Source organism: Saccostrea cucullata, unplaced genomic scaffold (assembly GCF_032062105.1).
Source record: "Saccostrea cucullata isolate Sc308-1 unplaced genomic scaffold, CSIRO_AGI_Scuc_v1 ctg590, whole genome shotgun sequence".
NCBI lineage: Eukaryota > Metazoa > Mollusca > Bivalvia > Ostreida > Ostreidae > Saccostrea > Saccostrea cuccullata.
This window is the reverse complement of record NW_026928156.1, coordinates 150,878-169,193: the sequence shown is the minus strand read 5'-3', so window position 1 is coordinate 169,193 and position 18,316 is coordinate 150,878. Positions and strand designations below refer to the sequence as shown.

The window sequence follows — 18,316 nt, the reverse complement described above, 5'->3', positions numbered from 1 at the left end:
TGTCCATCTTTTGAATTAGAAGGTAAAAACAATCATTCAATGCTGAGATGGTAAGTTTCATAGTTCGAGTTTGTTTTTCCAAGAAAGTTTGTTTACAACAATTTATAATTCCTCTTTTTGATTTATTATAATTTTCTCATGATTTTTAATTTATGTATGATTCTTCTGATGCAACATAGTTGAAGCCTTTTACACAATGTCATGCTCTTAGCATCTAAATGTACAGTAGTTGAGTAATGTCTAAACCTGTAATTGTGTAGGTTGTCTACATTGTAGCATATAGTCCATGCTTGTTTTTTTAGGTCACCTGAGTAACTCAGGTGACCTATTGCTATCTGTTTTCGTCCGTCGTCGTCCGTCGTGTGTTAACATTTGAACATTTTCAGCTTCTTCTCTGAAACCACTGAACCAATTTCAACCAAATTTGGTATGCAGCATCTATGGGTAAAGGGGAACAAAAATTGTGAATTTCATGGTCCTTACCCCCCCCCCCCCCCCGGGGCCTGGGGGTGGGGCCAAAACCACTAAAATTATTGCAATCTTTAAAAATCTTCTCCTTTACTCCTGGACATTGAGTCCTCTACCAAAATTGTGAAATTCATGTCCCCAGGGTCAGGGGTTCTAGTGCTAGGGTGGGGCTATATAGATTATATAGTGAAAATGCATTATTTCTTTAAAAATCTTCTTCTCTGCTCCTTGGTATTAAATAAACTAAGTACATAGTTATGATGAGCAAGAGTGCCTCTCCCAAAACTGTGAATTTTATGGCCCCAGGGTCAGGGGTTCTAGCGCTAGGGAGGGGCTATATAGATTATATAGTGAAAATGCATTATTTCTTTGAAAATCTTCTTCTCTGCTCCTGGGTATGAAATAAACTAACTAAGCACATAGTCATGATGAGCAAGAGTGCTTCTTCCAAAATTGTGAATTTTATGGCCCCAGGATCAGGGTTCTAGTGCTAGGGAGAGGCTATATAGATTATATAGTGAAAATACATTAATTCTTTGAAAATCTTTTCCTTTGCTCCTGGGTTTTATGCCAATGATCCATGTATATATATTTATGATGAAGAAAGGTGCATCTAGCAAAATGGTTATTTTTTATGCCCCCCCCCCCTGGGTCGGGGTAGGGGGGTTACATAGTCTGAAAATAAATTAATGCTTTGAAATCTGCTCTTTGGTATTAATCAACCATTTTAAGATAAAATTTGCAAAATTTTGAAATATATGGCACCATGGTCCATGGTTCCTTTGGGTGAGGTACAAAACTGGTTATATAGTGGAAGTGCATTTTCTCTTTGTTACTCTGATCAACCTCTGGGTATTAATTAATAGAGTAAGCATGCTAAGTTTATAATTATGATAAGCAATGGTGCCTCTTTCAAAATTATGAATTGTAAATTTCATGGCCTCTTGTTTAAAACACAAACCAAAGTTATTTGTTTGAAAGTTGTTACACGATACTCAGGTGACCTATAAGGCCCGTGGGCCTCTTGTTTAATTTCAGTGCAAATAAGATAATGATTTATAATCATTTCTTTTTCAGACATCTCATGAGTCAGAGGATACTTGGACAAATATGTACTTTGAGTTTGACGTTTAAAAAGCTAGTACATTTTATACCACAGAAATCTCTTTATACAACTTTATTGATTCAGACTGGGAAGTTTGAGGCCTTGAGTTCCAATCTACCAGCAGCTCGCTACAGTTTTCATTCCTCTGTTTTGAGATCCATGGCAGAAAATAAGTATGAAAATTTAATTGTGGACCCCCCCCCCCCCCCCCCCAATTCAGCCAGTGTTATAAGCTGAATTTACTCATAGATCATTGCACATTTACGTTTTGAATTGGTCAAGGCGTGTGTTAATATTTTAATATTCTATAAATTTTGGTAGATATATCACGGGATATGCCAAACTCGGAACATCAAGTTGCAAGAAATGTAAGCAGAAGATTGACAAAGGAAGTCTCCGCATTGGAAAGGTGGTGTCCAATCCATTTTCTGATGAAGGCGGTGACATGAAGCAGTGGTTTCACCCACAATGCATATTTGAGACCTTTAAAAGAGCTCGGGCGACCACGAAAAAGATTGAAGAACCAGATGATTTGGAAGGATTCACAGAAATTGAGCAATCTGATAAAGATCTCATCAACAAATTAATTAAAGGTTTGAAATAAAGGAACAGTACTGTATAAAAAGCATGCTGAAAATGTATGATAGCATTATTTAATTCTCTAGTCCTTCTGTTTTACCTTGGCACAAAATTTGCCCAAAATCATAATTAATTTATACTTATATCTCTGAGAATAGAATATGTTTTGTTTCCGTATTTAAATGCAAAATTAAATGATTAGTGTACACTGACATGAAAATGTAATCAGTTCTGTGACAATATATAATTTCATAATCTACCATCCAAAGGAATATTCACATTATCTACCCATTGAGTGGAATTCAGGTGTTTATTTTGTATTATATTTTGGTGTCTGTTTTCAGAATTTGTTGCCAACTCCAACAGCAAGTCTCCAGGGTCAGCTAAGAAAAAACCAGTTGCCACTGTACAAGCAACTCTCCCTTTCTCTCCCACAAAACCAAAAGTAAAAGTAGAGCCAGATGACGAAGGTAATGAGTGGAGAAGCTGTGTGTATGTACTGTAGACGTACTTTTTTCCAGGGGTCATAATTCCGCGGAATCTCTATTCCTGTTCAATCCGCTGGTAGTAAATTGCACAGATATCTTAAGACTCTCTATATATGCCTTATTATACCCCGTTCTGAAGGAGAGGGGGGTATACTGTTTTACTCTTGTGTGTCTGTCTGTCTGTCCGTGTAGCTGTGTGTCCATCCGAAACAAAATTTCATCGCAGTTTTCTCAGCAACTACTCATCGTAGATGCTTGAAATTTTAACACAATCTTCTATGAGGCATGCCATATGGTGGGATACATTTTTGTTTATTTCCTGTTTGTCTGTGCGTCTGTCCGTTTCATACATAACAAAATTTCGCCCCAGTTTTCTCAGCAACTACTCATCGTAGATGTTTGAAATTTTAACTTAATCTTTTCTGAGGCATGCCATATGGTGGGATACATTTTTGTTTAGATAAAATATCAACTTCCTGTTTGTCTGTGCGTCTGTCCATTTCATGCATAACAAAATGTCGCAGTTTTCTCAGCAACAACTCTTTGCAGATACTTGAAATTTTAACACAGTCTTCTCTGAGGCATGCCATATGGTGGGATACATTTTTTAGCTCACCTGAGCTGAAAGCTCAAGTGAGCTTTTCTGATCACATTTTGTCTGGCGTCCGTCTGTCTGTCCGTCTGTCTTTCTGTCCGTCTGTCTGTAAACTTTTCACATTTTCGACTTCTTCTCAAGAACCGCTGGGCCAATTTCAACCAAACTTGCCACAAAGTATCCTTGGGTGAAGGGGATTCAAGTTTGTTCAAATGAAGGGCCACGCCCTCATTCAAGAGGAGATAATTGGGAATTAATGAAAATTTGGTGGCATATTTTAAAAATCTTCTTCTCAAGAACCACTGGGCCAGGAAAGATGAAACTTATGGGGAAACATCCTCAGGTAGTGTAGATTCAAGTTTGTTCAAATCATGACCCCCCGGGGTAGGGCGGGGCCAAAGTGGCCGACCAAAGTTTTACATAGAAATATGTAGGAAAATTCTTTAAACATCTTCTTCTCAAGAATGGCAAAGCCGTAATTCATCATATTTATATGGAAGCATGTTCAGGTAGTGTAGATTCAAGTTTGTTCAAATCATGACCCCAGGGGGTAGGGCGGGGCCAAAATGGCCGACCAAAGTTTTACATAGAAATATACAGGAAAATTCTTTAAAAATCTTCTTCTCAAGAATGACCAAGCCATAATTCATCATATTCATATGGAAGCATGTTCAGGTAGTGTAGATCATTCAAGTTTGTTCAAATTATGACCCCCGGGGGTAGAGCGGGGCCAAAATGGCCAACCAAAGTTTTACATAGAAATATAGAGGAAAATTCTTTAAACATCTTCTTCTCAAGAATGACAAAGCCATAATTCATCATATTTATATGGAAGCATGTTGAGGTAGTGTAGATTCAAGTTTGTTCAAATCATGACCCCTGGGGGTAGGGCAGGGCCAAAATGGCCGACCAAAGTTTTACATAGAAATATATAGGAAAATTCTTTAAAAATCTTCTTCTCAAGAATGACAAAACCATAATTCATCATATTTATATGGAAGCCTGCTCAGGTAGTGTAGATTCAAGTTTGTTCAAATCATGACCCCTGGGGGTAGGGCGGGGCCAAAATGGCCGACCAAAGTTTTTAAAGATATATATAGGAAAATTCTTTAAAAATCATTTTCTAAAAAATAGCAAATCCATGATTGGTCTTGGGACTACTTTTGAATTTAAACTTTACAATAAAAAGCCATTTTCTACTTTTTCCTACCCTTAGTGCTCAGGTGAGCGATGTGGCCCATGGGCCTCTTGTTGTTTATATCCGATATCAACTTGCTGTTTGTCTGTGCATCTGTCCATTTCATACTTAACAAAATTTCGTCGCAGTTATCTCAGCAACTACTCATCGCAGATGCTTGAAATTTTAACATAATCTTCTCTGAGGCATGCCATATGGTGGGATACATTTTTGTTCAAATCCAATGTCAACTTCCTGTTTTTCTGTGCCTTTCATACATAACAAATCTTCGTCGCAGTTTTCTCATTAGCTATTCATAGCAGATGCTTGAAATTTTATTACACTCTGTGTTGAGGCATGCCATATGGTGGGATTAATTTTGATATGAATCTGATGTCAACTTCATATTTTTCTGTGCATCTGCCTGTAATTGAACTTGTGTATATTAAAATGATATTGCTTATTTACGTCAGAGCGGGGTATTACTAGTGAGCATTGGCTCACAGATTTCTTGTATTAATATTAATTTCGATGGGACAAATTTCTGCGAAAAATTTGTGACCGCGCACATAGGGTAAATTAATACCAGTATATTATTGTAGATTATTAAAGTTATGGGTTACCATGGTTAATGTCATTTCACCCCAAACCAAGGTTCCATACATAAGCATCCTAAAGTTTTATTGCTCCCATGTACATGCCATCGTCGGAAACCCACGGTCGGTCTTTCGCTTCTCTTACCTATAGAGAAGCGAGACCGACCGTGGGTTTCCGACGATGTGTACATGCATGAGCATCACAAATTTGATTCAGGAATGTCTGTCATTTCACAGGTACCTCTTATACATAACTTGATACTGGTCCACTCATGAATTTGATTTATTTGTACATTAATATTATTGACGTATTATTAAGTCAGAATTTAAGACACAATTTACTCTTTATCATTGTTGCTGACAAGTCTTTAGGTTCATGAAGTGAGTATTGGAGGGTGCTTGTGAATTAAGATATTTGTACACATACAAGATCACATGCAGGTTTAATATTGCCTGGGTTGGTTGTTAACTAAAAGGAAAGTCATTTTTTAAGAACAGTTTTTAAAAGCCTTCAACAAAGATAGTACAAAACTAGATTTGAAATGAAGCTCAGGTGCCATGATGAAAGCTTTTAGTACAGCTCCTCACATAATGTGGTTTTCTCTACAAAAAGAAGTCATTCCTCAGTATAGTGTATCTTTGTGTTTTTAGCTGGTCCCTCCACAAGTGGTGCGCCCCCAAGTGACAGAGAGTCAGAAGGCCACAGAGATGATTCATTCCGAGAATTTAGACGACTCTGTGCAGACATTTCCGAAGAGAACTCCTACCTCGCCAAAACTAAACTTGTTCGTGATTTCATCAACAAGGGCTCATCAGGAGGTATTTCTCATTTCCTACATCTGTGTATCATTACTTTGTTAATGATCCGAAGTTCTATTTCCCATCATATCAGGCATTACTAAATTGGTAGTCAATCGGTAAGCATCGGTAGTCAATCTTGCAAAGTTTCATTAGATATGTAGAATATGAAGTTTGTTATTTTAAACTGATAATTCATTTGATTAGAAATAAAGCAAAAAAACATGATATTACTTAAGATTCAATGATGGCAGTACATTCAGAATGTTTTTGATGTAATGTGAGGCCTGCTATCTATTGAAGATGGATATAAAGGTGACCTGTACCTGTTGATGAAGTGTCTGTTACCTGGGGTCGTGAAGCAGGTGTACAACCTTAACAGTAAACAACTGGTCAAGTTATTTAGTCAGGTCAGAATCTTATTTCATTAGTGTATTATTTCTTTGTAGAAAGAAAAGTTATTCTAGCTAGATAATACTTGTATGAACATTTTCGTCTTTTTAAAATATTTTTTGTTTAATAAGTAAATGTAAAACCTACATGTGATGTTAGGATGGTAAATTCATCTGTCACTTATCATTTGTTAGTTGACTGTAGGTATGTAGGTACACATGTATTTTTGTAGATATTTGGTACAGATCAGGATGACATGGTAGCAGATCTTGATCAGGTAAATAAATCACACTGTACCTGATAAACAGGCTCTTCCTTTCTATATTGATGCTTAAAAAATGAATTTTCACATGTACATATTTTTTGCACTTCTGAATTGTACTGGTAAATATTACTGATAGTTCATTAATGTGTAAAAGTTTTATTTTAAAACAAATTAAACAGATTCATTTTTCCGTAGGGTGATGTTGCAGAGACAGTGAGGTTGTATTATGAACAAAGTAAACGATTACCTCCTCAGAAGAAAAGCACTTTAACCCTACAGCAGGTAACTCACTGGGCATTTAACTCACTAATCAGGGGCAGGTAACACAATAATTAGGGGCAGGTAACTCATTGTCCATGGGGCAGTTCCCTAATATGTAATAGTAAAAGACTGTACTTTAAAAATGTACTTTAAGTTTGAATTTAAAATGAATTAATTAACGTGTATTTCTAGGTTGATGACTACCTCACTGAGCTAACCAAGGTCACCAAGGAAGAGGACCAGCAAAGGATTCTCACCAAAGTGGCCAAGCGGTAGGACATTAGACAGAATTTGTCAATTCATTTGATTACTCTCAGTGTTCTGTGTGTTTTGTGACTTAAAGATGAGTATTATCATTACCTTAGACAGTCCTCTCAACCATAGACACAATATTTATGAGTAGTCAGGTTACCATTGTGCCCATATGCAACTTCTTGTCAGTTTTTGGAATTTGGAACAAATAATCTACTGTATGTACCCTTGCTTTGTTGACAGATGTACGGGCAATGACTTGAAGATGTTTGTGAGGCTGATAAAACATGACCTTAGGATTAACTCAGGAGCCAAACACATGTGAGTCTGGAAGTTTTCATCTTAGTAATCCATGTTATATTACGATAAATTTGCTTTCCTTCAGCTCTGACAAAATTAGCCTTGACATCTTTCAGTATATGAATTGTTCTGACTCCATTTCATCTCACTTCAGTGTTAAGACATATACGATGATGACCTATGTTCATATAATTATTTCCAGTATGAAATGTTGACCTATTTCATGATTTATGTTCAGAGTTGATGCATTAGATGACAATGTGTATGCTGCCTTATGTTTGTGTATTTTATCTTCAATATAAGATGTTGACCGATGTTTTTTTTTTCTTCAGACTGGATGCGTTAGATGACAATGCGTACGCTGCGTTCCAGGCATCTCGCAATCTGAGGGATGTGGTGGACAGGGTGATGGAAAATAAGGGCGGGGCCCCGGGGATGAAGAAAACTCTCAGTGTCAAGGCCTCCCTCATGACTCCTGTCCTACCCATGCTGGTCAGTGAGTTATAACCGACCTACTTAAAATAATGTCAAATCGGGGGTTTTAAAAAAGTTCAGTATGTTGGTGGAAAATTTTTTAACCTCCAAAAATGTTTATATAAAATGTTGAAGTTGAAGATTTAAATGGTTGTTAACAGTCAAGGATGAGAAAAAAAATTAATTCTTGAAGGTTAAAAAACAGAGATTTGAGTTGGGCCCTTTTTAGCCAATTTGCCTGGTAGAGGGCAAACGAACAATTATTTAAATATGGCCCAATCAGGTTTCCTGTTATATCAGTGAATTATTTAGAATTGTAGAGGAATGTCATGTAAACAAATCCTTTAAATTGATTTCAGGCAGAAGCGTGTCGTTCTGTTGACCAGGCCATGAAGAAGTGCCCGAACGGATTCTACGCAGAGATAAAGTACGACGGAGAGAGGGTCCAGCTACATAAGAGAGGGAACCAGTTTCAGTATTTCAGCCGCAGCCTGAAGCCTGTTCTACCACATAAAGTATGTAACTTACATTATTATACTTCAACTGTTATTACTCTATTACAAAAAATGAGAATAATTAATGTCTATGTTATACATGTAGGTCCAACTTTTCAAGGAGTACATTCCAAAGGCCTTTCCCACAGGGGATGACCTCATTCTGGATGCTGAAGTTTTGTTGGTGGACAACGAGACCAGTAAACCACTCCCATTCGGAACTCTGGGAGTTCACAAGGTCAAGGGTTATCTTCTATTGTCATAAAGACACTAAAATATGTGTATCAAAGTGACAAAAGTCATATTTCTTATTTAATACAGTTTTAATTTTTTTCCCTACAGAAAGCTGCTTTTAAAGATGCTAATGTGTGTCTGTTTATATTCGACTGTCTTCATTTAAATGGGGAAAATATTATGCATAAGTAAGTAAATTATTTCAGTCTTCACGAAAACTCACTGGTCCGAAGACCAAGGCCAGTGAATTTTGATGTCGGGTCAGTGAAAATCAAAATTCAAGAAGTCAGATGGGCTTGTTGATTATAAAAATTATACACAGTCAATATATTTTTTAACTGTCTTACTTGCGTAAATTTCATTAATATATAAAATAAAAAGAATAAGCACATGTTGTTGAATCGTATTATTATAACCCTATTATAACATGGATGTATTACGTAACAACCGGAACTAGCTAGTAACTATTAACTAGTACATTAAATGTGCGAAGTTCCAACGAACAACTTACCGAAACATGACAAAGGACAAAAAATGGCGCCATTTCAAAAGTTGAAGTACTTAAACATGTATAAATTTACAGTTATGAAAATTTATTTTTTTTGTTTTTTTTTAATTAAGGGGACAGTAAAAATTTTGGTGGGCCAGTAAATTTTGAAAGTTCACTGGTCCGACTGGCCAGTTAGTTTGAAAAGTTTTCGTGAAGACTGTTATTTATTTTGCTTTGTACTTGTAAAAATTAATCATCACATATTGTCTTTAAACTGAAAAATTTCGAATAAAAGATGACTGGAATAATTTTTGTTTACAGTATACTTACAGAATTTACCATAACAAAGTCACTGTATACATAGTTTTTTAATGGCAGCTAATTCTGTGTTATTTTAGACCAATACAGGAGAGAAAGAAGATTCTAGAATCAGAGATGAAAGAAATTCCAAACAGAATCATGTTCTCCGAGGCCAAACTAATTAACGTAAGCAAAGAGTGGTCTATCACTTTGTCACTTGTGTAGCGCTAATATTAATGTAAGCAAATAGTGGTCTATCACGTTGTCACCTGTGCAGCGCTAATGCTGAAAAAAAACTGGAGAAGAGAGGTGTATAAGGAATAAAGATGTACATGTGCCTGTATGATTTCCTTGTTTTCAAACCGATACAATTAGATCTATGAGGGAATATAATGGGAAATATAGAACTTCTCAATTTCCAGTAGGGAAAATAAATAAATCCTGATTTTAGATGTTTTTAGGCCCTGTTGACAGAATTTATAAAAGTTTACAGGTAAAGTGCTGCAACAGAAAGGTCTCTAAGAAATTTGATTTTAACGTGACACTGTTTTCTATTTGATCAGGACCCTGATTCTTTACAAGAGCTCATGACAAAGGTTTTCAGTGAAGGATTAGAGGGGCTGGTGTTGAAAGATATCAAGGTAGGTGTATTCAGATCTATATAAGTCATTTGACTGACTTGCAGTCTACTAAGTACAATAACCTGTTACATTTTACTATGCCTTGGTATCCATCCTGTGCTTTTGCTTGAAGAGAAATGTACATCTTATTGTAATAGTCCTTTGCAGTTAGACATTTATTGGTAACTTTAACTGTGTATGCTGTTTGAGCATGATCTACAATAACATTTTTTAAAACAAATTTATGAAAAGGACATGTAAATATTGTGAATTGATTTCAGAGTATTTATAAACCTGGAAAGCGACACTGGCTGAAGATAAAGAAGGATTACCTGGAGCAGGGAACAATGGCCGACTCGGCTGATCTCGTGGTGTTAGGGGCGTACTACGGCACAGGAAAGAAAGGTACAAACAATCAGTGTCTGGTTTTATGTTTGTTTTCAAGCAGAACTTGATTTATTCTGTTAAAGATGTCTACTTCATTATTGGTCCAATTTTACAACTGTTTTTGTGCAAAACTTGTTCGTTCTAAAGAATTATTGAAAACAGTGTTCTTAAATAAGCCAGGTAAACAAAAAAAGTGTCCAAATAATGAATAGAGTGAAAACAGATTGTTTAAAGAAAGTACTGAAGATGTGTAAAATGATTGTTTTAGAAGTAGAGAATCGAACAGAAATATCTTTAAATGTCTGTTGAAATATCTGTAAGCTAATAGGCTTTGCCTTACATGTGATTAGCTTTATCTAATATTTAGTTGCCTTTATCTTTAATGTTCCTGTTCTGTTCCATTCAGGTGGTATAATGTCCACATTCCTGTTTGGAGTTCACGACCCCAGCAGTGGTAAGTGGTGCACCGTAACTAAATGTCACATTGGTCTGGATGACAAAACATTGGAGGAACTACAGACATCCCTGGACATGGTGAAGATCAGCAAGAATCAAGACAAAGTAAGATAATTAATAGAATCCCAACAAAGTAAGATAAACAACAGAGAATCAGTCTGGTCAATCTTGTTAGTCAAGAACTTAAAACCATTCCAAGCAACTCAAATAATATCCGGTGTATGATTTTAGACTTTTTCTGAAGATATAAAACGTAAACAGTAATTTCCGGCTATTGACAGATCCTGGACGGAAGATTTAAACATAAACTGTAATTTCTGACTGATTACAGGTCCCTGACTGGTTGAACATTAAGAAGCCGCTGGTACCCGATTTTGTGGCCAGGGACCCCAAGAAGTCGCCGGTGTGGGAGATATCTGGAGCGGAGTTCAGTAAGGCTGATATCCACACCGCGGATGGCATCTCCATCAGGTTTCCCAGAATTACCAAGTTCAGGGACGACAAAACCTGGGAGAATGCTACGGACTTACCACGACTTAAAGTAAAAAACCTCATACTGAAAACGTTATCGCTTATTGGGTTTGTTACTGACTATCTAGCCATGTTTTCTATGAGATTAATCAACCCAATATAATTATTTCAGTAGACAGTCAGTAACAAATCTAATAAGTGGTCTATTTCCTCAAGGATTTTTCTTAATCAGACTCTATGAACTGTTAATATACCGATACTCCTGAAAGGCAGATTTCTGGAAATAATTATTTTTTATTTAACAAATTATAATACATGTTTACAGTCATAAATGTTGAGTGTAAATTATCTCTCCTTTTTGTGTTTATTGGGTATGTAATATTGTTCTGCAGATAAACTATGACATTAAAGGTGTTGTCAGAGAGTGAATTACAAAGAGAATGATTATTTTTTACAGAAGCTGTACAAAATATCAAAGGAAACAACAGACCTCATACCCAGCCCCAGTAAACGGGCATCAAAGAAATCATCTAATGACGAGGAAGAGGATGATAACAACAATGAGGGCGATGACAGTGGTACAGACATCAACAGCGATGACGAAATGGACGTGTCACCCGTCAAAAAGACACCTGTCAAGGGAAACTCCACCCCAAAAGTCACCCCCTCAAAAACCACTCCCCAAAAGGGGACGCCCATCAAGAATGGGATAAAGAGACCACATGGAAGTGATGAGGATAAAGAGACAACACCCTCTAAAAAGGTTCTTATTGAAATTAGACGTAATGCTATCAGATTTCAGTTCCTAAAAATGACTAAAGATATCTGTAAGAATGACTGTGTGTTGTATTTACAGTCTAAACCAATGTGTAAATATGGAGCCGATTGTTACCAGACCAACCCTAAACATCAGGGGCAGTTTTCTCACCCTCCCAAGGTCTGTATAATGACTATACAAATGTATTTCTGTCAGCAAAACCTCTTTAATATCTATATGAGTGTGCAACAATGAGCAATGTATGTTAGTTCATAAAAAGGCAAAATTCAAGTGTTATTCAATTGAGTAGTGGTTGATGAATTGGGCATATTTCATTATTCATCATAAAATTTTGTCTAGATCTGTTGACATCAATCCTATGTTGTATTATTCAGTAGTCATTAAGAAATGAAGCAATGCTGCCTACAACAGAATTTATGTTTGGCCCAAGATCAGTTTTTTAGGCTCTGTGATGCTCAGGAAAAACTACATGCTTAAAAAAAGTTGAGATTTTGTTGATTTTTATCTTTACACTTTGAAAAGTGATCAATTTGGAATCATGAACACAAATCAGAAAAACCCTGTTATTTAAGGAGGATCTCTACACCTGTAAAGTATAACTGATTTTTGTTGCATGCATTTGTTTCTAATAATAGGCCCCATATCCGATAAAATAAGGTTCCAAAGTATTTCAATTTATTTTTTAGAAATATTTGAAATATTTTATTTATTTTGTTAAACTCCCTCATATCAATTTTTTTAAATGCCCATTGCTTTAAATTTCTCTTTAAAGTTTAGTGTTATAAAATATTGAAATAATAACCAACAAAGTTAAAAATAAAATCAACATAATTTTTATTTAAATTTACAAAAATAGGCAAAAGATAAACTAAAATAGCATTTTCTTGAGAATAACTGGTTGGATCCTCTTCAATATCTGAAAAGATATATAATATCAAAGGGTAAAAACAATGAAAAAAAGAAATTGAAAAAAATTGAAAAACTGTCAAAAATTTATAAACATCACAAAAATTCAGGTGTGAGAGATCCGCTTTAAGAGTGGACTCAAATATCTTCAATGGTACTGTTTTTTTTTTTATAAACTTCAAATAAACTCTACTTGCACAAGTATTAACAAATGTCACGCAAGGACATTGAAAGAAGTTCGTATTGTACATGTATTGTTTTTCAATTAGTTTAAGCGAAAATCATCGCGTTTCCAGTCAATGACAAAGACATGTATTTAGTGAATTCATGGTATTGAGAAAGGTAGATTTACTTACCATTTTTATCCAACTTGCATGTGTTATCCAGTGCTATATACAACAAAACAAGTTAAGATGGTAAATGGCCAAAAGAGATAAAAGAAATTCCTATAACCAAATGCACACTTCGTCTAAAACCTGCACATTTCCCATACTTGTAAACAGCTGACAATCTTGATCAAACGTTTGGGTCATGCGAAATTTCACCGGGTATCAGTCTTCACGAAAACTTTTCAAACTAACTGGCCAGTCGGACCGGTAAACTTTCAAAATTTACTGGCCCACCAAAATTTTTACTGGCCCCTTAATTAAAAAAAAATAAAATAAAGACATTTTCATAACTGTAAATTTATCATTTATACATGTTTACCTTTTGAAATGCCGCCATTTTTTGTCCTTTGTCGCGTTTCGGTAAGTTGTTCGTTGGAACTTCGCACATTTTATGTACTTTTTATGTACTATTTAATAGTTACTAGCTAGTTCCGGTTGTTACGTAATACATCCACGTTATAATAGGGTTATGATAATACGATTCAACAACATGTGCTTGTTCTTTTTGTTTTATATATTAATGAAATTTACGCAAGTAAGACATTTAAAAAATATATTGACTCTGTATGATATTTAGAATCAACAAGCCCATCGGACTTCTTGAATTTTGATTTTCACTGACCCGACATCAAAATTCACTGGCCTCGGTCTTCGGACCAGTGAGTTTTCGTGAAGACTGGGGTATAACCATTCATTCGGGTGTATACAAATCGTGAACACAGTATCCTCTAGTCGATAGGAAGATAATACATATGTCTTATCTGATCAAATTTGCATTTTTGGGGGGATATATTTTGCTGGAAAGCATATATGCTTATTGAAGAAAGAAATTTCTGAATGTATGGCCTATTGACACGTAATAATGAATTAGCATATGGACAAGCCATATTTTATATCATTTTTTTCACCTAAAAATCTTATTCTAATAAGTTTGTAAATGTATTATTTAATAATTAAATAAGTAGAAATGGAATAAATTGACAAACAATTCATTTTTAAAGAAAGGATACGTATTGGGCAATACACTACATATTAATTTATGTGATCTACATGTAATGTACATTCCATCCACAATATCGCATGTTGTGTTATACTCAGTGATTTATCGGTGTTAGGTGAATTTGAAGCTGACCATTTGGGATCAAAATGGCGTTTTTACGGAAGTACGCCAGGTTGTGACGTTGTAGAAAGCCCCCTTAATATAAGATGACCTCCATGTGAGATTACTAGTATTTTGTATTTAATATGTGAAAGCTAAATATAACCCATGTTCTTTTGTTAGACTCTACCCAATGTATTCAGAGGGTGCAAGATTTACCTACCTAAAGACATAGAACAGTACAAGACACTAAGGAGATATATAATAGGGTAGGTTTTCTATAAATATATCTGTAGGAAGGAGTTGTGATATGAAGTAAAGCGACAATATTAAAAAAAAAGACAAAGAGAAAAAAAATGTAAAAATATGTAATGTGGTTCCCTTCCATACAAAATGACCTCATTCGCAAAATGAAATATCAAGAAGATGTCTTAAATCTGCTGCATTGCAATGTGATTCTTTCCTTGTAAAAAGTTTACTTGCATAATTGATTGCTGTGTGTCAGAAACAGTAATTCTAATTTTAGCTGGGACGGAGAATTGGTTCCGGAGTATGATAAGACATCCGCTACTCATGTTGTAATCCCAGACAGCCAAAAGGTAAAGGAGTCTACATCTGAATATAGCCTAAGTTACTGTAAACAACTTTTATTTGTGAGAGCCTCATCATCACAAATATTTCTCTCTGCAAACCAGTCCTTAAAATCTGTGTCCATTAACAACAGATCAAAAGAGGCTTGATCGCGAAAATTAATCATTGCGAACTAGTTTAACCCCAGTAAATCGCGAAATAAAGGCGCTGCCATTTAAAGTTGGTTTACAGTATCTAAAGACATCATGAGTGAGTTAATTTGAGAAAATTATCTTGGAACAAAAAAGGCATTGTTTACAGGTACATGTATTTCTATGAATGAAAGCTTTTTGATGGCTTGATAATTTATAGCCTTTGTGATGTGCCTTTTTCAGGGAGAAGTCATCAAGTGTGCTGGTGTGTGTGTGACCGTGAATTGGATCAAGATGTGTATAAAAAAGAAAATGTTAGTGAGGACTGATCCCTATATTGTGGGTGATGATGATGAGTGATAATGACTGGTCCCTCTGTGATGAGCAAATCATAACTGATCCTATAGTGGGTGATGATGATGACTGTAATAATGACTGGTCCCTCAGTGATTGGTAATAATAACTGATCCCTATTGATGAACACATGGACAAAGAACTGATCTTTGGTTGGGAATAAAGGGACTGAACTCTTTATAGAAGTGGTTGAAAATGATCACAGTATTGAAAGCAGTGTTTCTGTAAGAGATAAGAATTTACAAATATAGTAATAGTTAATCTTCTTTTAATTATATTAGAGTGAATTAGAAACTTGTGATTAAGACATTAAAAGAAGGTTAAAACTAAATCGTTTACCTTTCTAGATAGCATGATACAACCAGAATTAAATTATTCATAATGGAAATTGATGTAATTTTACACATATTTCAGATTACCTATATTTATGCACGTATTTCTTTTAGAGATGAACATTCTTGTTGTACACTGTAATAGTGTGTTGTAATTTTAATGAGAGGCAGCTATTTGTAGACCTACCTGTTGTGTAGCTGTATTGTGTGTTGTAAGGTTTTGTACAGAAAATAAATTGTTGTTTGTATTGCAACTAGTGCATTCTCTGTTTGTTTATTAATATACATGTTTGAGTAAAAACTAAAAAGTAATCATGGAAGATATGAGAAAGAAAAGAATGATCAAAATTCTCTTCTTTTTTTTTCATTCAGATCATCTTTATGCAATGTAAATATTTAAATAGTCTTTAATCATTATTACTTCTACTTGGCAGTGAACAGAAAAGCTTATGCATTAATATGTTGTCCCTTGCCTGTCTGTCTATCTGTAAAAAAAAAAAAGATGTGTTGTAAAACACTGATGCCCAATTTATAGCTAGGGTTAAAGGTTTTTTTTAAAATGCAAGTCAGTGTCCAAGGTCAAGAGATAAAAAATGCTGATATCCATGAACAAAGGAAACAGTATTGTTGAGTACATTTGCGAAATATGAAAGCCCAAGTTCAAACCATTTGATAGTTTATGCTTAAGAGTAAAAATAAAAGCTACATAGGGAAAGGCTTTGCTATAAAAAATAATACATGTGAAATATAAAAGCCCCAGGCAAGCACAAACCATTCAATATTAAGTGACACGGACAAAACAGGGACGTGGGGGGGGGGGGGGCTTGCAGTTGTAGTATCATATGCAAAAAAATTGGAAGTGAAAAGAAAGTTGGCATTAAAAAAAGTTGGCCACTAACCCCCCCCCCCCCCCCCCCGAAATACGAAATAGAATTTTTGAGTTTTTTTTTTTTTTGTTTTTTTTTGTTTTTGTTTTTTTTTTTTTTGCTTAAACTTTTACTGGTGATTAAAAAAAAAATTATCTTGCTGCCCCCCCCCCCCCCCCACTTTCAAAAACGATGCTACGTGACTGCAAAAGATCAACATTGTTGGTATCCAAAAGGAAAGTCGTCATAAAGAATACTTAGTATACCTTTGAAATGAAACATGAAAGCCCCATTTCTAACCATTCAAAAGTTATGGTCAAATTTTATTTTTTATCCAGTGGGTCAAAGGTCAAGATAGAAAATATTAATACTCTTGAAAAGCTCTAGTCTCTATAAATACACATGGGAAGTATGAAAGCCATAGTTGAATATCATTGAAGACCCAGACCAAATGTCCACACAAGCCGAATCTCAGTCGAGATTAAGTACTGGGCCCTGTTTTACTAGAGAACTTACGACTAAAACCAAAGTGTGCTTTTGCGAATAACTTTCTTTTTCACAATTACTTGTAAATGCCAAGGTTATCATCAAAAAAAAAAAAAAAAATTGAGTCATATTTTTTAAAAATTTTGCTTGATTTCTTAAGATATTATTTCCAGGAGATACTGAATTAAATTTAAAAACCATTTTGGAAATACTGTTTAATTTAAAAACCATTTTGGAAGTACTGTTTGAAATCTTTAATTTTCCAGGACTGTTATTTTTTTCAACTCAGTAGAGCTACAGTTTCATCATAGACCTCTGGTTAAGTTAATTAGTTTCTCGGAGGAAGGAGGCGTGGTTCTTCCTGTAAATGTCCTCATTCTGAATCATCCTTTGTATCAACTTCTAAATTTTTCCCACCAAGTTCGACCAATGGACGTTTTATCTTCCCGAAAAATTAAGAATGTCGCAAGCTTTGTAACAACCGCTAAAGATACGCCGCTTCAGGATAGATATATCAATGCAACGCTTAAAATGTAATAATTTTCCTAACCGCTAAATGATACCATATTCTTTCTGTTTAGCATTAGGGGTTGAGAATGTCAACCAATGTAATAATTTTAAAAGAGCATTAAGCATTCAGTGGCGGATCCAGGAATGTCATAAGGGGGGAGGGGGGCAGTAGAAGACCGGAGGTCGGGGGGGGGGGGCTTATTGAAGCCCCCAAGGGGTCCAGGGCAAAGCTCTGATGGGGTTCCGGGGCGAAGTCCTCTGAAGCTGACGAATTCTTACAAATAAGAAGTGTTTTTTTCTTTTAGTTTTAGTACATGTATAATGAACATATAAAATCTACATACAGAAAATTCAAACGGGGAGGGGAGCACGCTCGGCGCTCCGGCCCTTGATCCGCCTTTGGCATTGCAATTGCATTGCTGTCAATAGCGGTTGCTGTAAAGCTTAACAGTGTGAAATTTTTTTTTTTTTTTTTTGAGTATCAAAAATTTTGTTAGAAAAATAAGCTTTATATTACATGTGAAGGCTATCTTTTTTGCTTTTTTTTTAATAGAATTAAATGCTATACAATCAGTGCTTATAATAAACTCAAGTAAACATGAATATATAGTGTTCAGATTTCTATTATGATATCAAAACTTAAATAAATGCTCATGCACATGATAAAAAAA

The 18,316-nt window shown here is 35.2% G+C and overlaps 1 protein-coding gene across 1 annotated transcript; it reads left to right on the top strand.

Moving 5' to 3' along the window:
• LOC134276617 (DNA ligase 3-like) lies at positions 1-16,037 on the top strand. Its single transcript, XM_062758849.1, has 24 exons — positions 1-50; positions 1,546-1,746; positions 1,895-2,166; positions 2,497-2,622; positions 5,660-5,827; positions 6,110-6,216; positions 6,432-6,476; positions 6,660-6,746; positions 6,918-6,997; positions 7,221-7,298; positions 7,610-7,769; positions 8,111-8,266; positions 8,352-8,483; positions 8,588-8,667; positions 9,368-9,455; positions 9,833-9,910; positions 10,171-10,294; positions 10,683-10,837; positions 11,064-11,273; positions 11,661-11,966; positions 12,060-12,140; positions 14,559-14,644; positions 14,902-14,974; positions 15,341-16,037. Exons 2-24 carry the CDS (start codon positions 1,553-1,555, stop codon positions 15,455-15,457), a joined length of 3,003 nt encoding a protein of 1,000 aa, XP_062614833.1. The 5' UTR covers positions 1-50; positions 1,546-1,552; the 3' UTR covers positions 15,458-16,037.
• The last annotated feature ends 2,279 nt before the right edge of the window (positions 16,038-18,316 follow it).

Coding starts and splice junctions, on each gene's coding strand:
- LOC134276617 (XM_062758849.1), top strand. CDS start 1,553: ATGAGTCAGAGGATACTTGGACAAATATGTACTTTGAGTTTGACGTTT. Junction 1,747..1,894: donor AGATCCATGGCAGAAAATAA/GTATGAAAATTT, acceptor AAATTTTGGTAG/ATATATCACGGGATATGCCA. Junction 12,141..14,558: donor AGTTTTCTCACCCTCCCAAG/GTCTGTATAATG, acceptor TTCTTTTGTTAG/ACTCTACCCAATGTATTCAG.